Here is a 23,025-nt window from a genome sequence, read left to right as displayed (position 1 = left end):
AGCTCTCCATTTCCTTTTTCAACAGATCAAGCTTAACCTGCAGCGGGGATGCCAACAAAGATGACCACCATTCACTGTCACCGTGCGAATAACGAACGGTCTTCCAAATCGATTTGCAATGGATACCTCTACACGTCAAAGACCTCTGAAATGCAAGCAGTTTAGTGAACAAGGCCAAATTTGCGCGCAGAGATAGAGCAAGGCAGAAGCAAAGAGGCTGTCTAAAAGGGGACCACCTTGCCAGCACAGAACACAGCACTTAATGGCAACGTTTGCTTACAAATCCAAAGCAACTGTTCAAACATCATCCCTTCTACACAGAAGTACATAGTACACAGAATCTGTAGCCTGCAGAACTGTCAGTCTTTCACTTTTCTCTTCAGTTACCACAGAGATCCACATGAATGGTGAAATATTCAAAATAACAAGGCCTTTTTCTTAAGTGTATTCATAAAAAGATTCCCTTTCTGAATCAGAATAATTACTTTGTATTTTACTCCACTTCCAACATTTTAAATGCAGTGTGTTCTTAATGCAGCAACCTATGCAGGCTATGCTGTCATGTTTGTTTGGGGTTGCAGAAGTTTTATTGTAACAAGTCTCTGTTTAAAATATTTTTCGGCGTCTTCAATACAGGCCTACTGAGTGCTTGTGCGAGCAGTCCCTGGTGAGCTTCACGTACTAGGGCAGGAACCTCACCTACTGAACATCTAACTGCATGCTGTTCTGAATCTGAAAGATTTCATAGTTAAAAGGCAAGTGTCCTTTGAGCCTTTATTCGCACCAGTGATCAAAAAGTTCTACAAAAAGAACTATATTTGATGTACAGCACACAGAAAATCAGTCTTCGCATATGTTTTGCCATGCACAGCTGACTTGCCTGTAATCAAAGGCTGAGTCACAGTGAACAAAATCAGATTACAGTCCAAATACAGAACTGGTTTTGCTCATTAAAGCAAAAGCGAGGAACTTAAAAGTTTGCTCATGCAGGAACCGTCATTTGTTGATGTAAGAGCTTTCTAGATTTTGAGAACCAATTAGCTATAGAATACAAGAAAAGAAATAAAATATTGAATCTATCAGAATATTGCCCTGCCTATTTTCATTATATTTTTCCTGTGAATTCAGAATCTTTAAGACATCTGTTATCTCACGCTGGCAAAGAAAAGAACCCCGAGAACAAAGCAAGCAAATGAATCATTTCTCCTCTGGCCTCTCTCCCCCTGACTGCTGCTCTGACAACTTCAAGTGATACAGGAACCGTTTGTTTATAAAAGGCACCATTGATACCTTCTGATTTTGCACACACATTAACGAATTGTGTTCTACTCACGCCACCTGCTCCATTTTGGGGGCCTGTATCCATTTCTTCCCGGCGCCCCTGTACATATTCAGGTTTCTCATTATTTTAAACTGTAGTCTACATATATACATCCTTTGTTTTAAATGACTACTGTAAGGAGAAAGTGAGAAATAAAGGAGCACGCAAGACATAACTCCCTGAGAGCAACATCACTCAAAGAAAGTTTTCAAGACAGGCAATCGAAATTAAATTGCTCCAGGGCTGTCCAGTGAGGCAGCTATGTGGCACTGAAACAAAAATGAAAATCCTCCAAATGCCTCTCTGTTTGCAGGTGCCACTTAAAGGACACAACACATGACTGGGCCCAAGTGACCACATCGCAGTTGCCGGAACTCTCTGTGCAAGAGGTACTGCTCTAAGAGAAGAGCACCAGCAAGGGGAAGACATCTCCCAGCAATTCCTGAAACTGCAGCACAATAGCTTCTCTTTGGCCTTTTTCACTCTTCCTGTGTCTGCAAACAGACTCTACAGCCAACATTTACTGATGTTTGGGGGTTTTGCACGCTCTCTTGTTGACACTGCATTCCCTTCAGCCTTTCCCTACATTCTCCTCACTTCTTTCTATTACCTTTTTCTTCCACGCATCCCAGCACTTCCTAGAGCTCTCCTCTCTGAACACATCTTTGTAAATATAGTGGTAATTTACATTTTAAGAAATTGGCTTGAGAAATGCGGCAGTTCCATTTCTGCAAGGCCTTACAACTTATGTCTTGAATACGCAAGACTGCCAGCTCCTGTTTGTACCACATCTTGTTATTTCTCCAGCAATCACAAAAGTAGGAAAGCGGGGGTCCCATTTGACTAGGATCTTTAACTGTTAATGGAAAACAACTAATTCTTTTCTTAAAAAAAAAATCCTGTGACTGTAATCAAACACTGAAACTGGTTGCCAAAAGAGACTGTGGAGTCTCCACCTTCAAGATATTCAAAAACTAGTCGAATACAGTTCTGAGTAACCTTCTCTAGCTGACCCTGCTTTGAGCAGGGGCAGTGGTGGACAATCTCTTGAGGTCTCTCCCCAACCTCAGCTATTCTATTCTAAGGCCATCCTCAATAAATAAATAAATAAATAAGGCAACTCCCATGATTCTGCATCGGTTCTCAGTTAATAATCTTCTCTACAGCTAGACTGCTAAAATCCAACCAAGCTGCACTGAGGCACTCTCCTTCCTGTGAGTCAGCCTCTGACAAAAATACTGATAGCAAACTATATTATTGCAACTGAGTGTGAGGTATCAGCAAATCCAGCAGAAACTTATTTTAACGTACTTGTTGCCTGTCCTTGTTTACAGACTTCATGGTAGCACAGTCCATTCTGTCCCTCACCAGGTCAAACTAAACTCATTTGGGATCTTACTTGCAGTAAATGCCACTTATGGTCAGACAGCAAATACCAGAACTACAAAATACGAGAACTGGCATTTCTCTAGGGAGCTGGAAAGAGCCCCTCTTCAGCACTCCACATCCCTCTTCTGCTTGCTCTCTCTTAAGACTTTCAGGTAAGGTAACTGAACCACAAGAGGAAATGGAGAGTTTTCATTATCACACCACCAACAGCTACTATTTATTTATTTTTATTCTTAACATTAAAGAGAAATCAAGAAGATTAACTTTGGCATTTTTGCTCTCCTTTGTATTTTGACAAAGGTGGCATAAGAGGAGTGAAAGAGGAACCACTTCATTTGCTTAGAAGTACATGAAATTACTGCGTATGTCAGCATACTACTAAGCCATTTAAGTTCTGTCTGAAGAAAAGGGCAGCCAGAAGCCTCCAAAAGCTGCTCCATAAGCAGCAGAAACTAATGAAGCTTTAGAGAACCACAGATTTGCATCCTGCGCCTTCTAAACACCATGGTCTCCTGTAACACCACCTCCTCTCCCCTTGCTCCAGCATCCACTCCTGTCCTGTACCTGCATGGCTGGGAAAGCAACAACACATGCTGGGACTGCTGCAGAGTGGGCCATGTATTGACTGGCCACCCAGCACACCTATGCTTCTTGGCCTGACAGCTGCAGCCTCTGAAAATGGTGTTTTCAATCAATCAGGAGCATTAATTTGTGCTTGTTCCTCTATTCAGCTTTCAATTTTGAAGAACTCTCATGTTCCTATAAATACTCTAAAGACCTCTACCTTTTTCTGTTAAATCTAGCTGATATTGGCCAGTGGGTTCCAAAAAAAATAAAATCAAAGGAAGGAGGGAAAATGAACAGAGATGTACAACGCTCTCAGATAAGATTATGAAAATAAACCAAAAAACTCACAGAAACAAAGGCTTCTAGATGTAATCACAGCGCTATACTCTCATATATGTAACCAGGACTCTTCCCATAGCCTTCTTCCCATATATGCAAACCAATATTGAACCTAGTTCAGTTGTACTGAACTGGGAAAGGGTGAGGAAAGGGTTTGAATACTCAGCAGCAACTATCTGCAGATTAATTCCCTGGAATAGCAAACTGGGGGCAAATTGCCTATCTCTGAATATTATCTGCCCATCAGGAGCTGCAGTTTTGTCCTTTCATCCATGTGGATAGCTTGCATGGGGATGCAGACTTATTATCTCCTTCTTCCCTCATGTGGGCCTGTAAGGCAAATAGCAATCTTCTCAGAACACAGAGATGTCAGCAGAATCAATTTTACACTTTAAATAAATTTGATTCAGAAAATGACACCAGAGCTTTGACATTGTGAAATGAGTTTTATAATAGGTTTCCTAGAGGATGTGGAAAAAATAAATAAATAAAAGTTTTTCCTGGACAACTACCAACTCATGAAGATAGCATACACGAAGTATCTCTTTTGAACAAATTTGTCTTCCTCTCACCAAAGAGCCATTTAAATTTCAATTTAAAGAACAGTTCTACCTACCACACTGCATTTTGTGTTTTAAGAACTAGACAAGAAAAGGGAGGAAAGGAGTAAAATCCTCATAACTTTGTATCATGGGCAAAATAGTTATCTGCTTTCCTGAATTTATTTAGAAAAAATATTCTTCAGAGCAGTTTCTCTACATGAGGTCTAGTATAATTATACTGAAAAGTTTAGGTGAAAATCTAATCTAATCCCTAATAGCTCATATAAAGAGATGGCTATTAAAGATCTGCAGAAGGAACTTTAAAGGAAAAAAGTGCCCATTCCCTCAGTGGATAACCTTAGGCCGCAAAGATGCTATTAGCATGCATTATATTTCCAAATAAACTTCAAATGCTCACTTGAGGGCAGCGCCATTCTTGCACGAGATCAATGAATTTCACTACACAACTGGTGGGGAAGCCCCAGAGCACAGCAAATCCACACGTTTCACAAACTTCAGTGCTCATTTCTAATTACACTGCCTTGCTCCAGGCATGGCCAGTTCACGCCTATAGCCTCAGTTTTATGGTGCAATACTACTTGCAGCCTAACTTCAGAACATAAGATATATCAAGCTGTTTGTTGTTCTGTATGTCTTTAGATGAATAATTGTCAGTCTTTTAATTTCAGTAAATCTATTTGCTATGTTTGTCACAGTGACTTCCCATGTAAAATTCAGAACAGTAGGTGATTAAGAGATTAAAACATTCTCTCCTGTTCAAGGGATCTGTTGTCAACATTCTTTGTAATGATTTTAATCTGTTTTGTGCTTTCAGGTTTTCTGTTGGTTTTCAGTGGGCTTTGAATTAGACACTAGAAGATTTCTATATAGAAATCAGTCTTACTGCACGGAACCAAATGCCAGCTTCTGAGCACAGCCACCAGTTGTGGGGAGCCCTCTGTACATAATTCCCCATCAAAAGCCTCATTGCTTGTTTTGTGTCTTTCCCTTGCCCAGTAGCTAACCCAGATTTCCCTCCTCTTTGCTACACATCTGGGCATGTCATATTTGTGTGACTTCACACATGCTCCCTAATACCCTTTGGCTCTGCTTCTAGTGCCACAACCATTTCTGTTCCTGCCAATGCATTGGGTCTGGCGATTACTTCGTGTGCCTCAAATCACTTCTGCTTTGCAGGAAGTTTCTTGTCAAATTAATTCATACCAAAATCCAGCTGCACAGCTATCTTCATGCTATTAAAGGATGTATCTGCACCTAAGATCCCCTACTAAGGCCACCATCAAATCCTTCCTTAATACTTTTCTGTTTCCCAGTGCAGGTTCACACTGCGCTACTTCTATTCTAGCCTTAGCTGACTGGCACTGAGCTGCTTCCACAAGCTTTCACCAGCATGCTGTCTAAAACTCCTTACCAACATGCTAGAGTGCTCCATGTGGAACTAAACAACTTCATCTAGTTGGCTGGACCTCTCATTTTATTTTTATTTTTTGGTCCATTTTCCTGAAATTGGATATGCCCCAAGGCAATGTCGGGCAACGCAATGTAATGAAACAAAGCTACCTGAGCACATCCATGACTTTCACTTGCCACACTTTCTGCCTTGACAGGTACTTGTTTTAAAAACAAAAGGTTTTGTGAGCACTACTCTACAAAACTTCCACACCAGCCCTCTGAGTCCAGGCAAGGCAGGCAAGATTGGTTGCAATATCTGGTTTCATATCTTGCCCCCCTCCCCCGCTCCTTTTGGCTCCTTTTGCACATTTTAAAGAACTTTGTCAGCCTTGCTGTTTTCCCAGCACTATCAGTTCCTCCCTCTCTTTTTTTTTGAATACAATAGCATATGAGAATATTAATTTGCAAAATTATGAAGAAGTAACTGGACCACTACTCAAACTGACAGGGCAATGGCAACTTAGGTACACGTGAAAAGAAACTACTTCCCCTTACAGTTAAAAAAAAAATGTCTAGATTTAAATTTGTAACATCCCTATATTTTTTCTCATTTTGCTGTGATAAACACTATCTTTTCCTAACTATAGTTGTCAAGTTCCTCTCATCTTTTCCATTACACTTTAAAATAAGAAGTCACTTCCTCAAAGTCAAAAGCGGGTGAATAAATAGTCATCTGGCTCAAGTCAGTTGTATCTATACGGAAATACCTTCCCCAAAAGTTTCTATTGTTACAATAAAAAGAGAGAGGGAGGGGAGAAAGGTTCTACATACAGTGTTATGATAGTAGGTTTTGTGGGACCCTAATTGAGTCCTATACTTACCCTGCACAGTGGTAAAGAGAAGAGCAACAAACGGTTCAAACTGACAGGTCAGTATCTGTTTTCTTTGTTGTTTTAACTGAATGACCTCTAATACCTCTAAAAAAGTTTGACAAACCACCATTCTCACACAGCACTTCTAGAATGATTTCCATTTATAACCAAATAAAAGCGAGCCAGCACTACTGCCTTGTTTGTTCCAGCCCCTACAACAGCCCTTTCCATCATGTCAAAACAAGTGTTTGTGCAGCAGTGTGGAGAGCTAGATGGACAACTGACCGACTATAAAAACAACCTCTGTTTTTCTTGCTAGGTTGAAGTTAACCCTGACCTTTTTGCTAATCCTGGTGCAGACAAATGGCTGCACCAGTACAAAGGAAGAGGCAGAACACAGTAAAGATGGCTGGTTTTGGCGGTAGAGATGGCTTAACATGTTCCTAAAACTATGGCCGCAGGCTAGCCTTTATATTTATATTACTTTTATTTCCCCCTCTCTGCTTGCTCAATCACTGCCAGGCATTTGAGTGAATATTTTCATTTTTCTTAGGTGACTGGTGCTTTTTATTTAAATCATTTCCTGGACACATCTTGATCTGTTACAAAATACTAGAAGTAACTACAGCCTATGTAATTTAGACTAACACTATGCTGACTCAATAGTCTAGTAAAGAAACACTAGACCTGGAAAAATATCAAGTCTGACTACTGTAAGCTGACGTTCCAGTTTTCAGCTTATACAGAGCTAGATACCAAACTACTGATAGAGATGTATGTAATTTCTCAAAAGCCTATCAAAAGTCTACACAAAGTATGTATGACACTGAAAAAAGTAAGGGAATTCCCAAACACGGTGTATAAAGTTACTTAAAAATAAGTGAAACACCTGGTATTAATGACTGAAGTTTGCACATGGGTATTTTAATCGGTTATTTCACCACAGATAAAGTGCATGATGAATGCATGATGGAAGATTACAGCCAACCGGAAAATGCATGACCCAACATAAAAAAAAGAATTGCTTAAGTGCATATGATGGCTTAGATAGTGGCTGCTGGACAGGTGGGACCCTGCTCTCTCCTGTTTCATTGCTAAGCACAGTGTTATCCTTGTGATCTACTATATCACACTGCTAACAAATCTGAGCAATGACTGCAGTGCCAAGCTGAGCACTGTAGCTGGGTAAAGCTGAGGAAATCTAGTCCCTGGAAGAAACAGTATCAGAATCAGACTCTGGAACAGCTGAGTATTGCTGGGGGCAAGCTGCTGGGGTGTTGTGGGTGTCAGGAGCGGTTTGGCCTCCTTGTAGTGCCAGTGCTCTCTGGAACGGCTGCGGAGGACAAATCGGTGATGATGCAGCTGACAATGCCGCCACAGATGTGATGGTACCATCACTGGGCACCTCACCAGGGCTGTGCAGCCCGTGCAGAAGACCACGCTAACAGCACCATGCTGCTGCTGACTTCAAAACTCACTCCAAAGTAACTGAGATACGCGCAGTGAGTTACCGCTCACCATGAGGACCTCTGCCTTGCTTCTGTCCCAGTTTCTAAATAAAGCAGCCACGGAAGTTAGGAAATAATGGCTCTTGCTGTGTGACGGAATACTGATCTTTCATAATGCAATCACATGCTTGGAGCCAAAAAGCAACTATCAGCTGCTTGTCAGTGCTTAAGGTTTCACTCCTTTGTCAAACACAGCCACCCTAACCAAGGAGCCTGGAAACTAACTATCACCAGCAACATGCTTTATGTAAGAGGATGATATTAAAAATTAACACAACTAGCAAGAAACAGGCACATACAATCATATGTATTTAAAATTGAAAAGAAAATGCAGAAAGACGCAGAATAGTAACTGCTGCAAACTACAGGTAGATATAACTGTGACAAAACATTAGAAAGCAGTGAGATAACCAAAAAAAAAAAAAAAGCTATGGTAAACAGTATAATACATAACAATACAACACTAACAGCAGCACAACTTGCCATGTTGTAAGAATCTTGACAATGGTGACATAGTCTGTAAGGGAGGAAGTTTTGAAACAGGATAAAACATGCATGAAATATTGAATGATAAAAATTTAGGAAACTTCATGCCAACAGAAACAAGAAATATACTTTTGCACTCATAGTATCTTGTTACTCCAGTAACTGCACCTACATAATATGGGAATTTGAAATCTGAAGGCCCACATACCTAATAATGCCATCCTATAATATGCCATACCTAAAAATGCCACGTGTTATCAATGCTGCTCCTAAGCCACCAAGAGAGAAACAACCCTTTCAAACAGCACCTACGGTGCCCTTCTACTGTGTACATTCCCTTCACTGCCTTCAGAAGTTTTTTTCCAGTTTGAGTTTATAAATATCCTTCCATTGTAAGAGGAAGTTACTGAATACTGGCTGTAGTTTCTTTCTGGTTGCAAGCAGGTAGAAGTCTAAAAGCTCCCTGCACCGAAGAGATCAAGACAACCCAAATACCGAAGGAGCCAACAGCAGCAAAACTCTTTCAACACAGAGAGCACAGGTACAGAGCGTACAGAGAAACACTGTCACAGGAACAAGTATAAAAGCGTAAGTTTTCATATAAATTCAAAAATCATCTTGATAGAGGGGAGTCTCCTAGGTTAAAAGCACATTTTCAGACCATTCATTTACACAAATTACCTATGTCTCCAAGTCATATCTACAAGTCACACCACATTGCAATTTAAAGGGGACCCAAAGGAGCTGTTGACAGGCATTGCTTTCCACTTACATTGCCAGAAATCATTCCAAGGTTTTATGGTTGCCACAGGGGCCAGCAGCTTCAAACTTCCCCACCGTGCTGATTAGAGCCATAACTCACTGTAATATGACTGTCTCTTATCACTACCTACGGGCAAGGGGGAAGAGGATACTGACAGCTGTACAGCCCTCATTCCAGCATAGCGAGGAAGACTCCTACCGGCTCCCTGTCCTCATACCAGCGATACAGGCACCGCCCCAGCTACATTTGGAGCAAGCAAAGGTAAGCTGCACTGAGCTAGGGACCCGACTGTCAGTTCGTAGGGATGCTTGGATGGGCATATTAAACCCAGCACTTACATACTCATCAAAGAAAGACATGAGTTCTTGACCCAGTTTACAACACATCAGCAACCTTTCAGAGCTCATGAAAAGATACTAGCTTGCACAGCTGAAGTATCCTCTCTTGACCCCAATTTTCATTCCAGATAGGGTCATGTTTTATAGTTAGTGAGAGCGCTCCCTGCATTGCTCTCTTTCTCCATCACCTCTAACACAGAATAAATAGGAAGTCTGACTCTTTTCTATCACAACTGTCAGACATGAGGCAGAGATGCTCTTACTCGCTGGGAAATTTACAGCGAACCTCAATGATTCACTCCAAGCCTTAGTTTATCGTGAACCACACTGCTTGTCTTCTGCCATTTCTTAATCATAAAAAACTAGGAGAGAAGACAGTGGAAGAAAGGTTGATCCGTAAATTTTCAAATCAAGGCAGCCATGCCATTCTTGTAAAATCTCTCTACATCTGGGTGAAAGCCTAAGGGAGAAAAGCACAGACTGCCAGAGTAAGGAGGCAGAAGGTAATGGACTGAACTCAGAGACAGCTGGGCCTTGTGAGGTGCCAAGTAACCTACCCTAGAGCAGAGATAAAGAGGGAACTGCTGGCAGCTGGGAAACACTTCTCTAAGCAATTTTGTGACAAAATAAATGGTCTCTTTTTTGATGGGGAAACTTACTTTTAAGACAAGGGGAAGCTTCAGAAATCTGTTTTTGCAATTTACTCCAATTAGAACTGCTCTAGTACACGTGCATGTGTACACACTCCTAAAGGGTTTCTGGTCTATCCTCAAGAGGTTTCAACTTTTGCCATCCCCTTGAAAAAGTCTAACACAGTTTACTACGACCAGCAAAAAGGGAAAAGCTCAGATGTCTGACTCTTAGAGCAAAAAAGCAGCCATCTCAAGAAAGAAAGTGTTAAAAGTACAGGTTAGTCAGATGATGTACTTCAAAGACTGAGCCTAGAGTTGACCTCTTTCTCTACTACCTGCAAATTGAAACTCTAACAACCATTCATTACTGCTACGTAAGTTCTTACAGCAGATTACAGACCTATAGTTTGCATACCTTATGTGTCTCCATATACCAGAAGTCCTCAACCAGTATCTACCACCAAAGTCAGGACAAAAAAAAACCCTTACTGTTATCTTCTCTACCTTACTGAATAGACTGTGCATCTTACACACACACACAGAATGTCTACTCCTTTCCAAGGAAAATGTCCCTATATTGAGTAAAATATGAATTTTACCAGGGCTGACCAAGTCAAGTTCTTCACATCCATAAATTTTTGCTTCCTTGTGAGTGCTGCTACAGCAGGTAAGGCTGGGCAAGTAAAGTCTGTCCAGCATGTTACCTGCAAGAAAACTTCAAATGCAGAAGTCTTGGAAAACTAAAATACACCTAGAATCATCAGTGCTCCAAAGAAGAGAGCATGAAAAAAAGTAAAACAAATTTGGTCACCATGTCAAATGGCAATGGCAATAAAACCTCAAAAAGTTCACCACAAACTCAACTTAAACAATTTATTGACATAGCAAAGATAGCAGTTCTGGGATTAACATTAATGTAGAATGAACGGAGTTAAATGAAGAAGAAGCTAGTTAATGGTATTGCTATACCCAAGAAACAGTCAGTAGTTTTGGTTTTGATCTATTTAATTGGCCACTATGTATAAAATGGTTTTAATAAAAATGGAAGTGTTCTTAAAAGAAGGGTGTTGGTGATGAACTACACCAAACCCTGTCGTACAGACTGGTTAATCACTGTTATGCCTGACCTCATTCAAGAACTACCAGTGAGCTACATCCACTTATACTGTTAAGCTGTTTATATTAAATACACTTGCTAGAGTACAGATTGTTTTTTCTTTTTTTTTAAAAAAAAGAATCTTATCCTAAAGGATAAGATTAGAGGCTGTTACCATCTATTGGCCATACATTGGATGCTGAATGTGAGTAGCTGGATATACTGGGCATAAATGGCAGGGTTTGGTAGCGCAGGGCTGCTGCTTGAGAGGAGGTTGTGAACTGCCCTGTGCTGGTAACAGCCACTTCCAGTCAGATCTGAAACAGGTGAAAACAGCCCAATGAGCACCAAAACTTCAACGCCTCAGAGGAGCATGTGGCACCTCTGCTCAGACTTATTTGGGGAAAGACATGAGGAGACACCAAAAGCAAAGGAGGCACACCTCCGTGGAGCATGCAGCCGTGGGGCAGGGACATCCCTGAAGGGACTGTGGCTGTGGGACACCCGTGCTGGAGCAGCAGCAAAAAGTGCGAGGCGGGGAGCAGCAAAGGTCACTGTGTGCTGATCCCAACCTCCTATGCCACCCGCCAGCTCGCTGAAGGGAGGGAGTGTAACGTGCATGCAGCGAAATCAAGTGGAGTGGAGACTCATAAGGAGGGAGGAGTGTTACTGGGTGGAAGTTGAGCCTGGGGAAGGGAGGAGGAAAGGCTTTTCCCTAAGTATTTGCTTAATGGTTTATGCTTTCCTTGTCTCTCAGTACCCAAATCAGTAATTAAAAGTTTATGTTGGCAATAAATTAAATTAAGTGAAATTCCCTGAGTTAAGACTGTTTTCGTTGACAACATTCAAAGAGACACCTGCACTCTTCCTGTTTATATCTATCACAGGAATCCCGGCCCCTCAATAGCTGCTTTCTTCTGCTTGTTCATTCACCTGTCCCTGTAGCCCTACCCCACGACTTCAGCTGCTCCCTCTCTCTTCCTTAGAAACTCACTTATCTCTGGCTCTCCCGCTAGTACAAATATGCTTTGTGGACTGGTCTAAAAAAACAACAAACTTAAGTCATTGCCTCATTTGCCTCCATAACCACCAGCCTCCCCCTAAGCTGCTTGCAATCCCTGTCAGCAATCCCTCTCCTGCAACTCCATTCCCCAAACAAAAAGTGTCCTCTGTCTGTACAAAACCTGAAAATAGACTCTTGGCAGTCATGCCAAATAATGTATTTTTCCTTGTATTCTTTCCTCCCCACCTTTTTTTTCTTTAAAGTCACCTGTTAACTTATTTCGCATATATTTATGTTTATCTATCTGGCATTCCCAGAGGTCTAGAGCTAAATTTTTACAAAAATTGCCCTAGTGAACCTCTCACCCAAGAAGATTAGCGACTGAGCATACAACAAACGTCCAGAGGATATGACTAACTTGGAATGACAATTCAAGGCAAGAGGAATTTCTACAGCCCTGTTCCTGCACAGAGCCTTACGGCGCTCTCTAAGGTCCCACACCAGGGCTTGGGTCTGACGATGCCACGCTGCAAAACCTACAGCAGGGCTCAGCATTTGTGCCTTCGGCAGAGGACTGTGAAGGAGTAACTGAAAAGAAGAAAAAGGTAGGCACTTAGGATAAAAAGAGAATGGGGTCAGGGCTTCAGGAAGAACAGACAGATCCTGTATCATACATAAGAAAACCTTATTTATTTATTTATTTGCAGTGAGGATGGTCAAGCACTCAAGAAGGTTGCTCACAGAAGTTGTACAGTCTCCATCTTTAGAGACGATCAAAATCTGGCTGAACACTACCTCCAGCAACCTGCTCTAGATGACCCTGCTTGAGCAGAGAGTTGGACTAGACTGATTCTAGACCTGCCTTCCAGCTGCAGCTGTTCTGTGGTTCTCTGGGGCACAGCATGTTAAATGACTGCTGGAATTCACATGCTGCAATCTGGATTGATAATTGAGACTATAACTGAAAACCAGGGTGGTAAATGATCATGACAGAAAAATTCAGATTTTAAATAGGTAAAGGCACTACTTAAACAGCACTTGTTAACAAGACCAGCTTGAAAAGGTGCAAGCACTGTTTTTCACTGTTGCCAAGAGGACAATGCTGAGAACTCAGTTCCACAAAAATCAAACAAAAGAATCCAGCACATCAGTGGTCAATAGACTAATCTAAAAAATAAAAAGAGATTAAGAAGAAGCAGGAGGAAAGGGGCAGAGGAGGAAAGGAAAACCATCCCCACTTCCCACTAAACTCATTCTAGGGCACAAGATGGGTAGTGCAACCATTTTCCCTTACTATAAGTATATCAAATCCAAAAGTATAACATAAGGAGAGTTGTTCACACATCAGACAAGTATCCCTCTTTTGAAAGCATCTTACTCATCAGCTCTGAAAGTAGCTGTATTCCACAAACATTAAGCATGTCCCCCTCACACTTCTACTACGGAGAATTACTTGTATCAGAGGTAAAGAAGCAGGAAACCAAAGTGCTAGAGAACAATCATTTCTACATGCATGATCTACAGCTTGTGTAGGTCAGGCGTAATTCAGACAAAACACTCGGAGACTCATTAAGCCCCCGAAGGTAAGTAATACTGTTCTGGATAATCAAAAGGGAACTTTACCAAACAGAGATCTCGTAACTAGTTGGAATGGAGCCCTTCTCGTCTGTCTCCAGAACAACCCAAAGTCTTACCCAACCTCCTGCAGATCTCTCTCTCTCTCTCACACACACACACTCTTTTTCTAGCTACCATCCACAGGTCCAACACACATTGGTGGCTTTTCCTCCATCTCTGAACTGAAAATAGTGCCTTTCTGTGCAGTGTCGCTTACCTATGGGTAAAGATTACAAAAGTACTTATTTTCAAGAAACAGTGCTTTTAAAGGAAATGTGCATTATCTGAGACTGCTTATGCATACGCGGATATGATATTTAAACTCAAAGAAAAAACATTTTGCTGAATACGAGTTTCCTGTGTGATTAATTTCTTATGCCTCATTTTGGGTTTGTCATATGTTAAACATGCATTTTAACCTTAATAGGCTGAGAAGTATGTTCTTATGCATATTTGTGTAAACTTATTATACACCAATTAGCTGAACTTAAAAACCAAAAGGATTTTTTTTCATGCTAGTTATGATTTCTCTGAAGTTGGCAGTGTTTGCAAGGGAACACTAAAGCCTGTCTGTGGAGAAGGCCTGAATGTATAAACAGCAGGCAGACAATCCAAAAGACAGATTAATGCCTTCTAGCTTCCTGTGTGTGAAAGAAAAAACAAAGTTGACCACCCTGGAGGGTCAGACTCTTCATCAGACCCATAACTGGCACATGACAAAGGCAATCATTTGCCCTACATTTAATGGTGCACCATTTTATGAGAGAAATCTTGAGGTTTGCCTTTGTGTTAAAAAGTGCAGCTAGACTCCTAGATCATACACAACACTTGAAAACATACAAAACTCAGACAGCCAAGTTTCCATCAGCTTGTCTTTTTAATAAATGAAATGTCTTTTTGTATCCAAATAATTTAAAATCATACAACTATTGAAAGAGATGATGAAATATTTTACTTGCAAAATGCTTTTCCCATTTCTGTAACTTACAAAAATAGATTTAAATCTGTTTTACATACAACAGACTCTTGTTATTTTATCCATAATGTAAAACTATTATACTGTCAATCTACGTTTACAAAATTCCATCTTTTAGGAAAGAACGCAAATTCTCTTTACTATTTAAATGTAGGGTGGACAGTAAAATAAATCATTCTCAAGAGAACTAGAAAAAGCATTTCCCTGCTTTCAATATTTGGCTCTGATTAACAGTATGTAAAACGTGATGAGTTGTTCCAGATTTTCTGGCTTGAATACCCTCAGTGCAGACTGCATTTACAGTTTATATAAAACAAATACATCTGGCAAGAAAATATATTAAATATTAAATATATTAAATATTCTCACTTGTCTAATAGTTGTTGTTAGTTTACTTACAACATGCAGCTCATTAACTCCAATCCTGCAATTTAGCCTATGCAAGTGGGCTCCTGTTCCCTGATACACAAGATAGCATAATGAAGGCATAGAGAATACTTAAAAATCAGAAAAAATCTCTCATAAAATAAGCCAGTGCTATTAAACAATTAAGCTCAATACATACAAGCTTCCATTATGTATCTTTATACATGGATAAAGATTGTATGTTCAGTCTATGACAGATCTGGAATAGTTACACAAGTTTGGACCTGTTCTTAGATTTCAAAAGTTAACTTGGAAAAGATGAAATTTCACTGTGTTGGCAAAGCATTAAAAAAAAAAAAAGTCCAATGTTCTCCTGTTTCAAGACCTATCTGCAATTTTCTTACAATGTTAAATAATAGAAACGACAATTTGACCTTTTAACTCATCTTAAAGTACTCTCAGGGAAAATAAAGGTTTTCCCAATCTGCTACTAATGGGGTTCAACAATGCCAATTCTAAGGAGAATCAAGGTTTTTTTTGTTTTGTTTTGTTTTTTAAACAGCTTGCACAAAGTTAAGAACAATAGTTCCATACGCCAAGTACGAATTCTGGAATAGAGAAAAGATGTACTGAAAGGCCCATATTTGGCCAGGAAAAGATTTTCTTGACATATGAACTGTAGGAGGTAACAAAAGACTGATTTCTCTCAAGTTCTGGCACAGCCCATACAAGACAACCATGGCTGACATTCATATAGTTTCAGAGATTTCATTCAGTGCCTTGGCCATTTTGGTTAGACAGGAGTTGACAGTGCTATACCTGAAGCATCTGTCAAAATTAGCTGCTGCTGCCCTGGGAAGGTCAAGGAAAGCACAAGGAAGACAATGTTTTACTAAGCTCATCTCTATACTGGAAGAAATAGTTCTTCCTTGAGCCTCTCAGAGGTGTAGTACGAACTCACTGAAATTCTACATTAAAATGTTCTAATTTCTAGATGTTAATTGCCATTGCTACCACACGATTACAGCAGATCTCAACATCTTTGAAACATGTTTAACTCAGGTTTTGATGATAGGCAGCCTGAGTCAGAAATACTTGAAATTTTTGGAAGCTATGAGTAATTTTAGACATGCCATTGCAGAAAATTAGAAAATTTTCTGCACATCTGAAAAATAAATATGCATTAGGATACCTGAACTTGCAAACTAAAATGTGCTAATTTGGCCAGACTTCAAGTCATTTAACCAAAGTTACAAAGCAACTCTGTGGCAGACTTAGAAAACAGAGCTCATTATTTCTTCTGTGCAGTTCTAACTTTTAGATAATATTTGCAAAGCTACAAAAGATAATTAACTCGAAATATTAACTTGCAAAATAGCCAAGCATAACATGGTTTTCTGAATTATGTCCACCACAGTAATCACTTCTATTGTGTTTCTCTTGAGTTCCTAGTATATGTAATGGTCAGCAAGAAACATTAAAGGAACAGAGATGCTCTTGTTTTACTGTCCTCAGTGAAAAACAGACAAAATCCATACCTTCTGTTTCTCCTGGTCTCTATGGTAGAAAAATGAGTGATTCATGGATGGTACCCTACAACTAATACTACTGAAATCAATAGTCACCCTCAGTCAGTACATAAGGGAAATGCTAATACTGTTAGGCTACTATTGCGGAACTGGGCCGACTTTAAATTGTTCCTAGATTACATCTGTAATCCCCAGAAGTAGTGCCCGCTACTTATTTGACAAAAACAAACCTTTATAAGATGTATTTCAATTTTACTTTGGTTTTATTACAAGATCCCTTCATTGTAACACATTGTTCAGAAATAATTAGGATGAAGAAACAAGATATGAAGTTGGATCCACAACTTCCCTTCCTTTCCTCTTAGCTATTGAGATGTTTCTTACAAATAATTTAGCTATTTTCCTTAATACTCACTGTTGGACACTCACTGATATTCCTCGAGGAAAAACAGGTATCAAACATAACTCTTCAAAAGCCAAAAATCCAGGAGTCTATGATTCGTCTACTCAATATTTAAATACCTGCAGGCTGCTGCCACTTGCATTATACCAACCAAGTTAAAGTAGCACACTATGCAATGTAACACTATAGTAGTAAAAACGTTCTTAATATCATCTTGGTAGAAGAAACAAGGTATCAGGACAGAATACTTACTCCCAGGTCACTGAATCTGCTCTGAAGTTACGAACAGTAAAATTACATTGCTCAAGCAAATAAATTATTTTGTTTTTTTTTTTTAAAAAAAAAACAAGGATTTACTAACACTGACTACTGTTTCATTGCTTAACAGCACCTAAAGACCTTCAGAATGTATCACTCTCAACTTCATTTCCTAACATGAAAGAAAATAGTGCTCTCTTTCAGGTCAGGTCACATTTGCCAGTTGCTAAACATCTTGAGATAGGTTTTAACAACAAATTCCAGCACAAGGATACTCAAGAAAAAGAATCTCCATGGAATTTAGGGCTCACTCTTCAGTAAAACACTGCAATTCTCTCTCCACAAGGTGATCTACCCTCTCCGTTCCCATGTAGCTCTTGGTAGACTCTTCGTTCCTGAACACAACAGTAGTTACGGTCTTTGCACTGTGCTCAAACCAACCCCAGAGAAAGAGGGGAAAGTTCTCAGCACCACAGTTCTCATGGCCTTGCGACACTCTGTGCATCCTCAGCTACTGCTGCACAGCAGAGTAGGGCAGGCAGGGTGCAACTGCTCACTCTGCAGTGATGGACGTGGCCATGAAGCAGCAGCCAAAGTTAAAGATTTACCAATCCTGACTCTGCAGAGGTAGCCATGGGAAGTGCAGTCTCCACTAATGAAATCCAATGCAGTAACATCCTTACATGAGATCTGCTATCTCCAAGCCTAATCCCTTTCTCAAACTACAGCTTCATGTTGGTCTTTGTTTGCTTTTTCAATAAACACGGAGCTTCATCTTCTCAAGCTATAGAGAGAAAAAAAAGAATTTCCTTTTTCTTCTCAATCCTTCAAAGCCTCTGAGATATGGGGAAGAAAGAGGAGGAAAAAGCCTCTGCTGTAGCATTTTTGGAGCGCTATTCCCTTGTGAATGAACGAAATCTCTGCATCCGCCACAGCTATTAGCCTTCTCCACATAGCAGCTGAAGCAATATGGAATACACTCAGTCCCTAGATAATTTCACGACTACTCATACGGTTCTGTATAGAAGCCATGAAGAAGAATCATTCTCGGTAATTTCATTCTGCTGTTGCTTGAAAAACCTATGACCCAAAGCAGAAATATTGGACACGTCTCCAGATTCAGGACGACACTGCAGACTCAAAAGACCAAGCTGTCTGGGATTTATTTCCAACTTTTGTTTTAAAGATTTCCTAGCAAGAGAGATGGAGATTACTCCCTCTGCATTTTAAAGGAAGTCTTACATTTTTCAGAAATTATTAAATCTTCCTAACTTGCAATTGCAACCTTAGGTCTAAGATAGCAAGTCGAACTGCCAGCTCAATGCAATATTCACTCGTAATATTTAAGAGGAAATTTCCATATGCATAGCCTTGAGAGTATAAAAGATGCACCAAAATGGAAATTTCATTACAGTAATGATTAATGACAGCAGATTATTCTGCAAAAGAAAGTAAGCAAGAAATTGTCCAGTGAATTCTCCAGGAAAAATAAAGCCCATCTCTTACACACAGAGTCATATAAACATACCCTAAAGACACATCTGTCTCATTATCTGTTACAAGGAGATCTTTTTGTTCTGTCTGCTATTTCTGAGAACAGGATTGGAAGGTAGGAAATGAGAAAGAAGATATGGAGGCTTCCATTTTAACAACTCAAAGCCATACATAGGAATCTGCCTTGGGAGTCAAGCCAGATATGAAGAGTACACAGTCCAATCTGAAATACGATACAATGCTACACATTTCTGAAGAAACTAATACTAAAAGTATTATGTTTCCACTTTTTGTAGTTGTTCACTGCCAGTAAACAGCTTCTGTCTGGGACACAACATGAACACATGAATGTGGAATGAATGTGTATGGACATCACTGAGCAGAAAGCGTCATGTACGCAAAGCTGTCCGTTCTTTACTTTGAAAAGCTTTAGTAATCTGCACATATATATATATATCTCCTTAATTAAATGCATCTAGCAAGGATCGCTTTAACAAGACAGAGATGCTTGCGTAAATTAAAGTGGAAATAATACAGGCATCCATATGCTGGTCTAAGAAGAGAGCAAGATTTTTATATTCCTGCTATGCCTTTACAGTTAAATAAATTCTAGCTTTAGTTCCAGAAGTAATGAACGTTTACATTTCATTCTTTTAAATGTTTGAATTTCATCTGTGTTGAAGCTTCTGCATACTATACCTTTTTTGTTGGTCCTAATAATTGTCTCAGACAACAGTAAAGGGCTTCCATTGGAAACTTCATTTATAGGCTTCTCTGGTGGTTTGTTGGCAATATTTTCTTTCTTCATGTCCTTCTTTATTTCCTGCATAAGAAAAGGCAGATAGAAACAGAAAAGAAAAAGAAGAAATCATAAATAAAAGGTATCACAAAAATATTTTAAATCTCAAGCTCCCAGGATTTCTTAAAACTTCCATACACCACTGCCTATGCTAATGCTACCTCAAAGACATCTTTATAAGTGGCAACGCCACAAAATGAAAATAACTGTCAGCAATTCTTCTAATCAATACTTTCTTTCATTTTTAGAAGAGATTAATTCCGCATTTGCGCCTGAAACCTGTAAGATAGCTTTGCAAAAATCTTAAAGATCACCAAGGCTGAATGGTGAAAAGAAAAAAAAATCTTAGCTTATCCATCAATTAGTCACAGATTTGACACACAAGGAAGAATCAGGTTCAGTGTTCCCTTTGTAAAGGCAGCTAAGTCTGCTTTCCCTCTATTGAGAAGCCCACAGAAACAACAGCGATAGCAGGCAGAAAAAAAATATTAAATAGGAAAATATGACAAATGTTACCATAATTGGCAGAAGCATATAGAGCCTGCTGTCATAACCGTTGCTAGCACTAACACATTTTGCAGCTGACTACCTTTTAAGGTGATTGCCATTTTAGCAGCACATAGAAAAAAGTATACGGTGGAGTGAAGTTTCATCAAAGTAAACCCACAGGAAACAGCTTCCCAAGACTTCACAGCCAGTGCAAGTGAACATGCACAATACCTTCCTGCCAGTCTCCTAGGCAGACTTAAAGATCTGCCTCTTCATTGTCTGTAGCTACTTTGCCAAAATATCTAACATATAATAGTATTTCTTCTCTCATCCTGAAACACCACTGAGATAGTCAGGAAGCACTGCCTCTACTTTACAGACAGGGAACTGATGCATCACTAAAAGGCCAGGCCATTTGCCCGTAGTCTTCCACAAAATACATGGCAAAGAAAAAAAGTTCACTTTGTCTCCAAGCTGTATCCCAGGTGAGGACCACAGAATCGTTCAGACTGGGAGGGACCTCAGGAGGTCTCCCCTTGACCTTCTGCCCAAAGTAGGGCCAGCTCCGAGGTCAGACCAGGCTCAGGGCCAACTCCATGTTGAGAACGTCCAAGGACAGAGAGGACACAACTTTGCAGGGCAGCCTGCTCCACTGCTTGCTTGCCCTATAAGTTCTTTTCTTATACTCAACCTGAATCTCTAAATTTCACTTCATGTCTGCTCCCTCCTATCCTCCTGCCATTCACCACTGTGAAGAGCCTGGCTCTGTTTTCCTGATAACCTCCTTGTCAGTACTGCAAGGACCTCCTGCGGCCATCTCTTCTCCAGGCTGAACGAGCCCAGCTCCCTCAGCATCTCGTCACAGGGCAAGTGCTCCAGCCTTCAACCTGCATCCCTGCCAGTTCACTCTTCCTTCCAAGGGGCAGAGACTGGCATTTTTCCTGGTTGAATTTCATAAGGCTCCTTATGCAGCCTTAAGGTGTGGGTCCTTCTAAATGGCAGTGCTGCCTTCACGCACAACTGCTGGGCTCCCCAGTTCGGTGTCATCTGCAAACTGGATGAGATCTAAATCCTAAATTTAGCAGGGACAGGTGAAAGCTTTGAATAATCTCTTCCACTAGCAAAAAATAGCCTTTACACATTTCCCCCTCGCCCCTAAACACACACATTTTCTAACTTACACTTAGTCACTACCTTCATCTATATCCCAGCACCTCCAGCCTCCCACCAGCACACAGCAGTGCATCGTACACAGGAACTACTATAGACCTTATTTATGTTCCCAGCATATTGGCCATGAACACTGAACCACAGAAAGCAAATTTCTGTTGAAAGTTTCTAAACAACATCATACAAAACAAAATTTTTCAAATGATACTTTCATCTGCAGGATCTATTTTAAAACTGAATTTCATAATGTTTTCTAATCTTTTATATTCCCTCTTCAATCAGTACTTCAAAGTTGAACTATTATGTACATAATGTTAACGCATTCTTCTATATCTGCACAAAGCATTTACCATGTATCAGTATTCCATTAGCAGATGTAAGAGTTTTTATAAACAGCTGCCCACTCAAGATGCAATGAATATTCTATCTACTGACATCACACAGGTAAAATAGCATCTAAAATCCAATTCATCACAGTAACTGTCGGAACTGAACTACATATGTGAATGAATACATGCATCTCCATGATAGATATTGCTGCTGTTAGAAGAAATACTGTGCATCATTCCTGTTTAAAAGTGAAACACAAGATAATTTAAGAATATTGTACACATTTGGAAAAAAATGTTACCTCATTTTCTAAACAATGGACTAGACTAATACATTATCCCAAGAGGCTTTTGTCCGTCTTAAAAATTATACAATAGAATAAATGAATCCACCCAAAGCTTGTTGTATTTAAGTTTCAAACTAATTTTGCAGCGAGGTGACAAATTCACAGTATTTTTAAAAAAATTATCTACAGTTTAAATGCAATGTGTGTGTCAGAAACACTCTCTTACAAACAGGACCACAAGATATACCCTACAGATGACTCCACATCACCAGAAGTTGTTTCCTGTGTGTCATTAGTGAAATATTTTCCACTCTTTCTGTCAGCAAGAAACTATATCTTCAACTCCCAAACTTTCAAAAAATATTTTTTATTTTAAAAATTTTATTCAAAAGTGTCAGAGAAAACTGTTTATTCTAAGAGAAAGCAGTGTTACACCCTCAGGCCTGCAGGTGAGTAACTCTTGTGCCTTTGCGGTTGCTCACAGCTTTTGAAGGAGCATTATTTTGCTTCTGAAAAAACCCACAGGAGTACAAGTCAACTCCATAAAAAAAAATCAACATTTTGTTGTAGGATGGGAAGACTTACACTTCCTTTCTCATCTGGCATTCATGGGAAAAAAAATAGAGATACATGCTCAATGTTCCCTAAGATGAAACTGATACAGAAGATGTAGCACCTTGCAGCAACCAAAATTCTGAAATCTTCTAAGGATTTCATTTGTCTTCCTTTCCAGTGTTGGTTTAGTGTACCTTTCATCAGTGTTTCCAATGCTGCTCATGAGAAGGGTCTTTCACAGTCCACAATAACATGACATTTGAGCTCTAATGTCAGCAGCATGAAATTACAGATCCAGGAGGAAATTTACAAAGTGGAAAACTCCCTAAATAATGAAAAAGAAATCAAGTGAAAGCCAAACCGGCTTTACTAAGCTAAAATCTTATCCAAAATATGCTTGTATTTAGAAACACTCTACGGGAAGCCTTTATCTAAGGGGCTCAGCACGCAATCTGCAGTGGCAAAGTTTTGCCAGCACTAAGCC

General features: G+C 39.9%; 1 protein-coding gene across 5 annotated transcripts in view; it reads right to left on the bottom strand.

Moving 5' to 3' along the window:
* Window positions 1-23,025, bottom strand: part of SH3KBP1 (SH3 domain containing kinase binding protein 1) — a 229,504-nt gene that overhangs the window by 131,423 nt on the left and 75,056 nt on the right. For all 5 annotated transcript variants that reach the window (XM_062600784.1, XM_062600769.1, XM_062600751.1 and 2 more), the window contains one exon: window positions 19,612-19,735. In XM_062600784.1, the coding sequence (XP_062456768.1) occupies window positions 19,612-19,720 (109 nt within the window). In that variant the 5' untranslated portion in view covers window positions 19,721-19,735. The remainder of the gene's footprint in view (window positions 1-19,611; window positions 19,736-23,025) is intronic.

The sequence above is a fragment of the Rhea pennata genome, chromosome 1 (assembly GCF_028389875.1).
Source record: "Rhea pennata isolate bPtePen1 chromosome 1, bPtePen1.pri, whole genome shotgun sequence".
Classification (NCBI taxonomy): domain Eukaryota; kingdom Metazoa; phylum Chordata; class Aves; order Rheiformes; family Rheidae; genus Rhea; species Rhea pennata.
The sequence above is the reverse complement of the archived record's forward strand: the minus strand, read 5'-3'. Positions and strand labels throughout refer to the sequence as shown.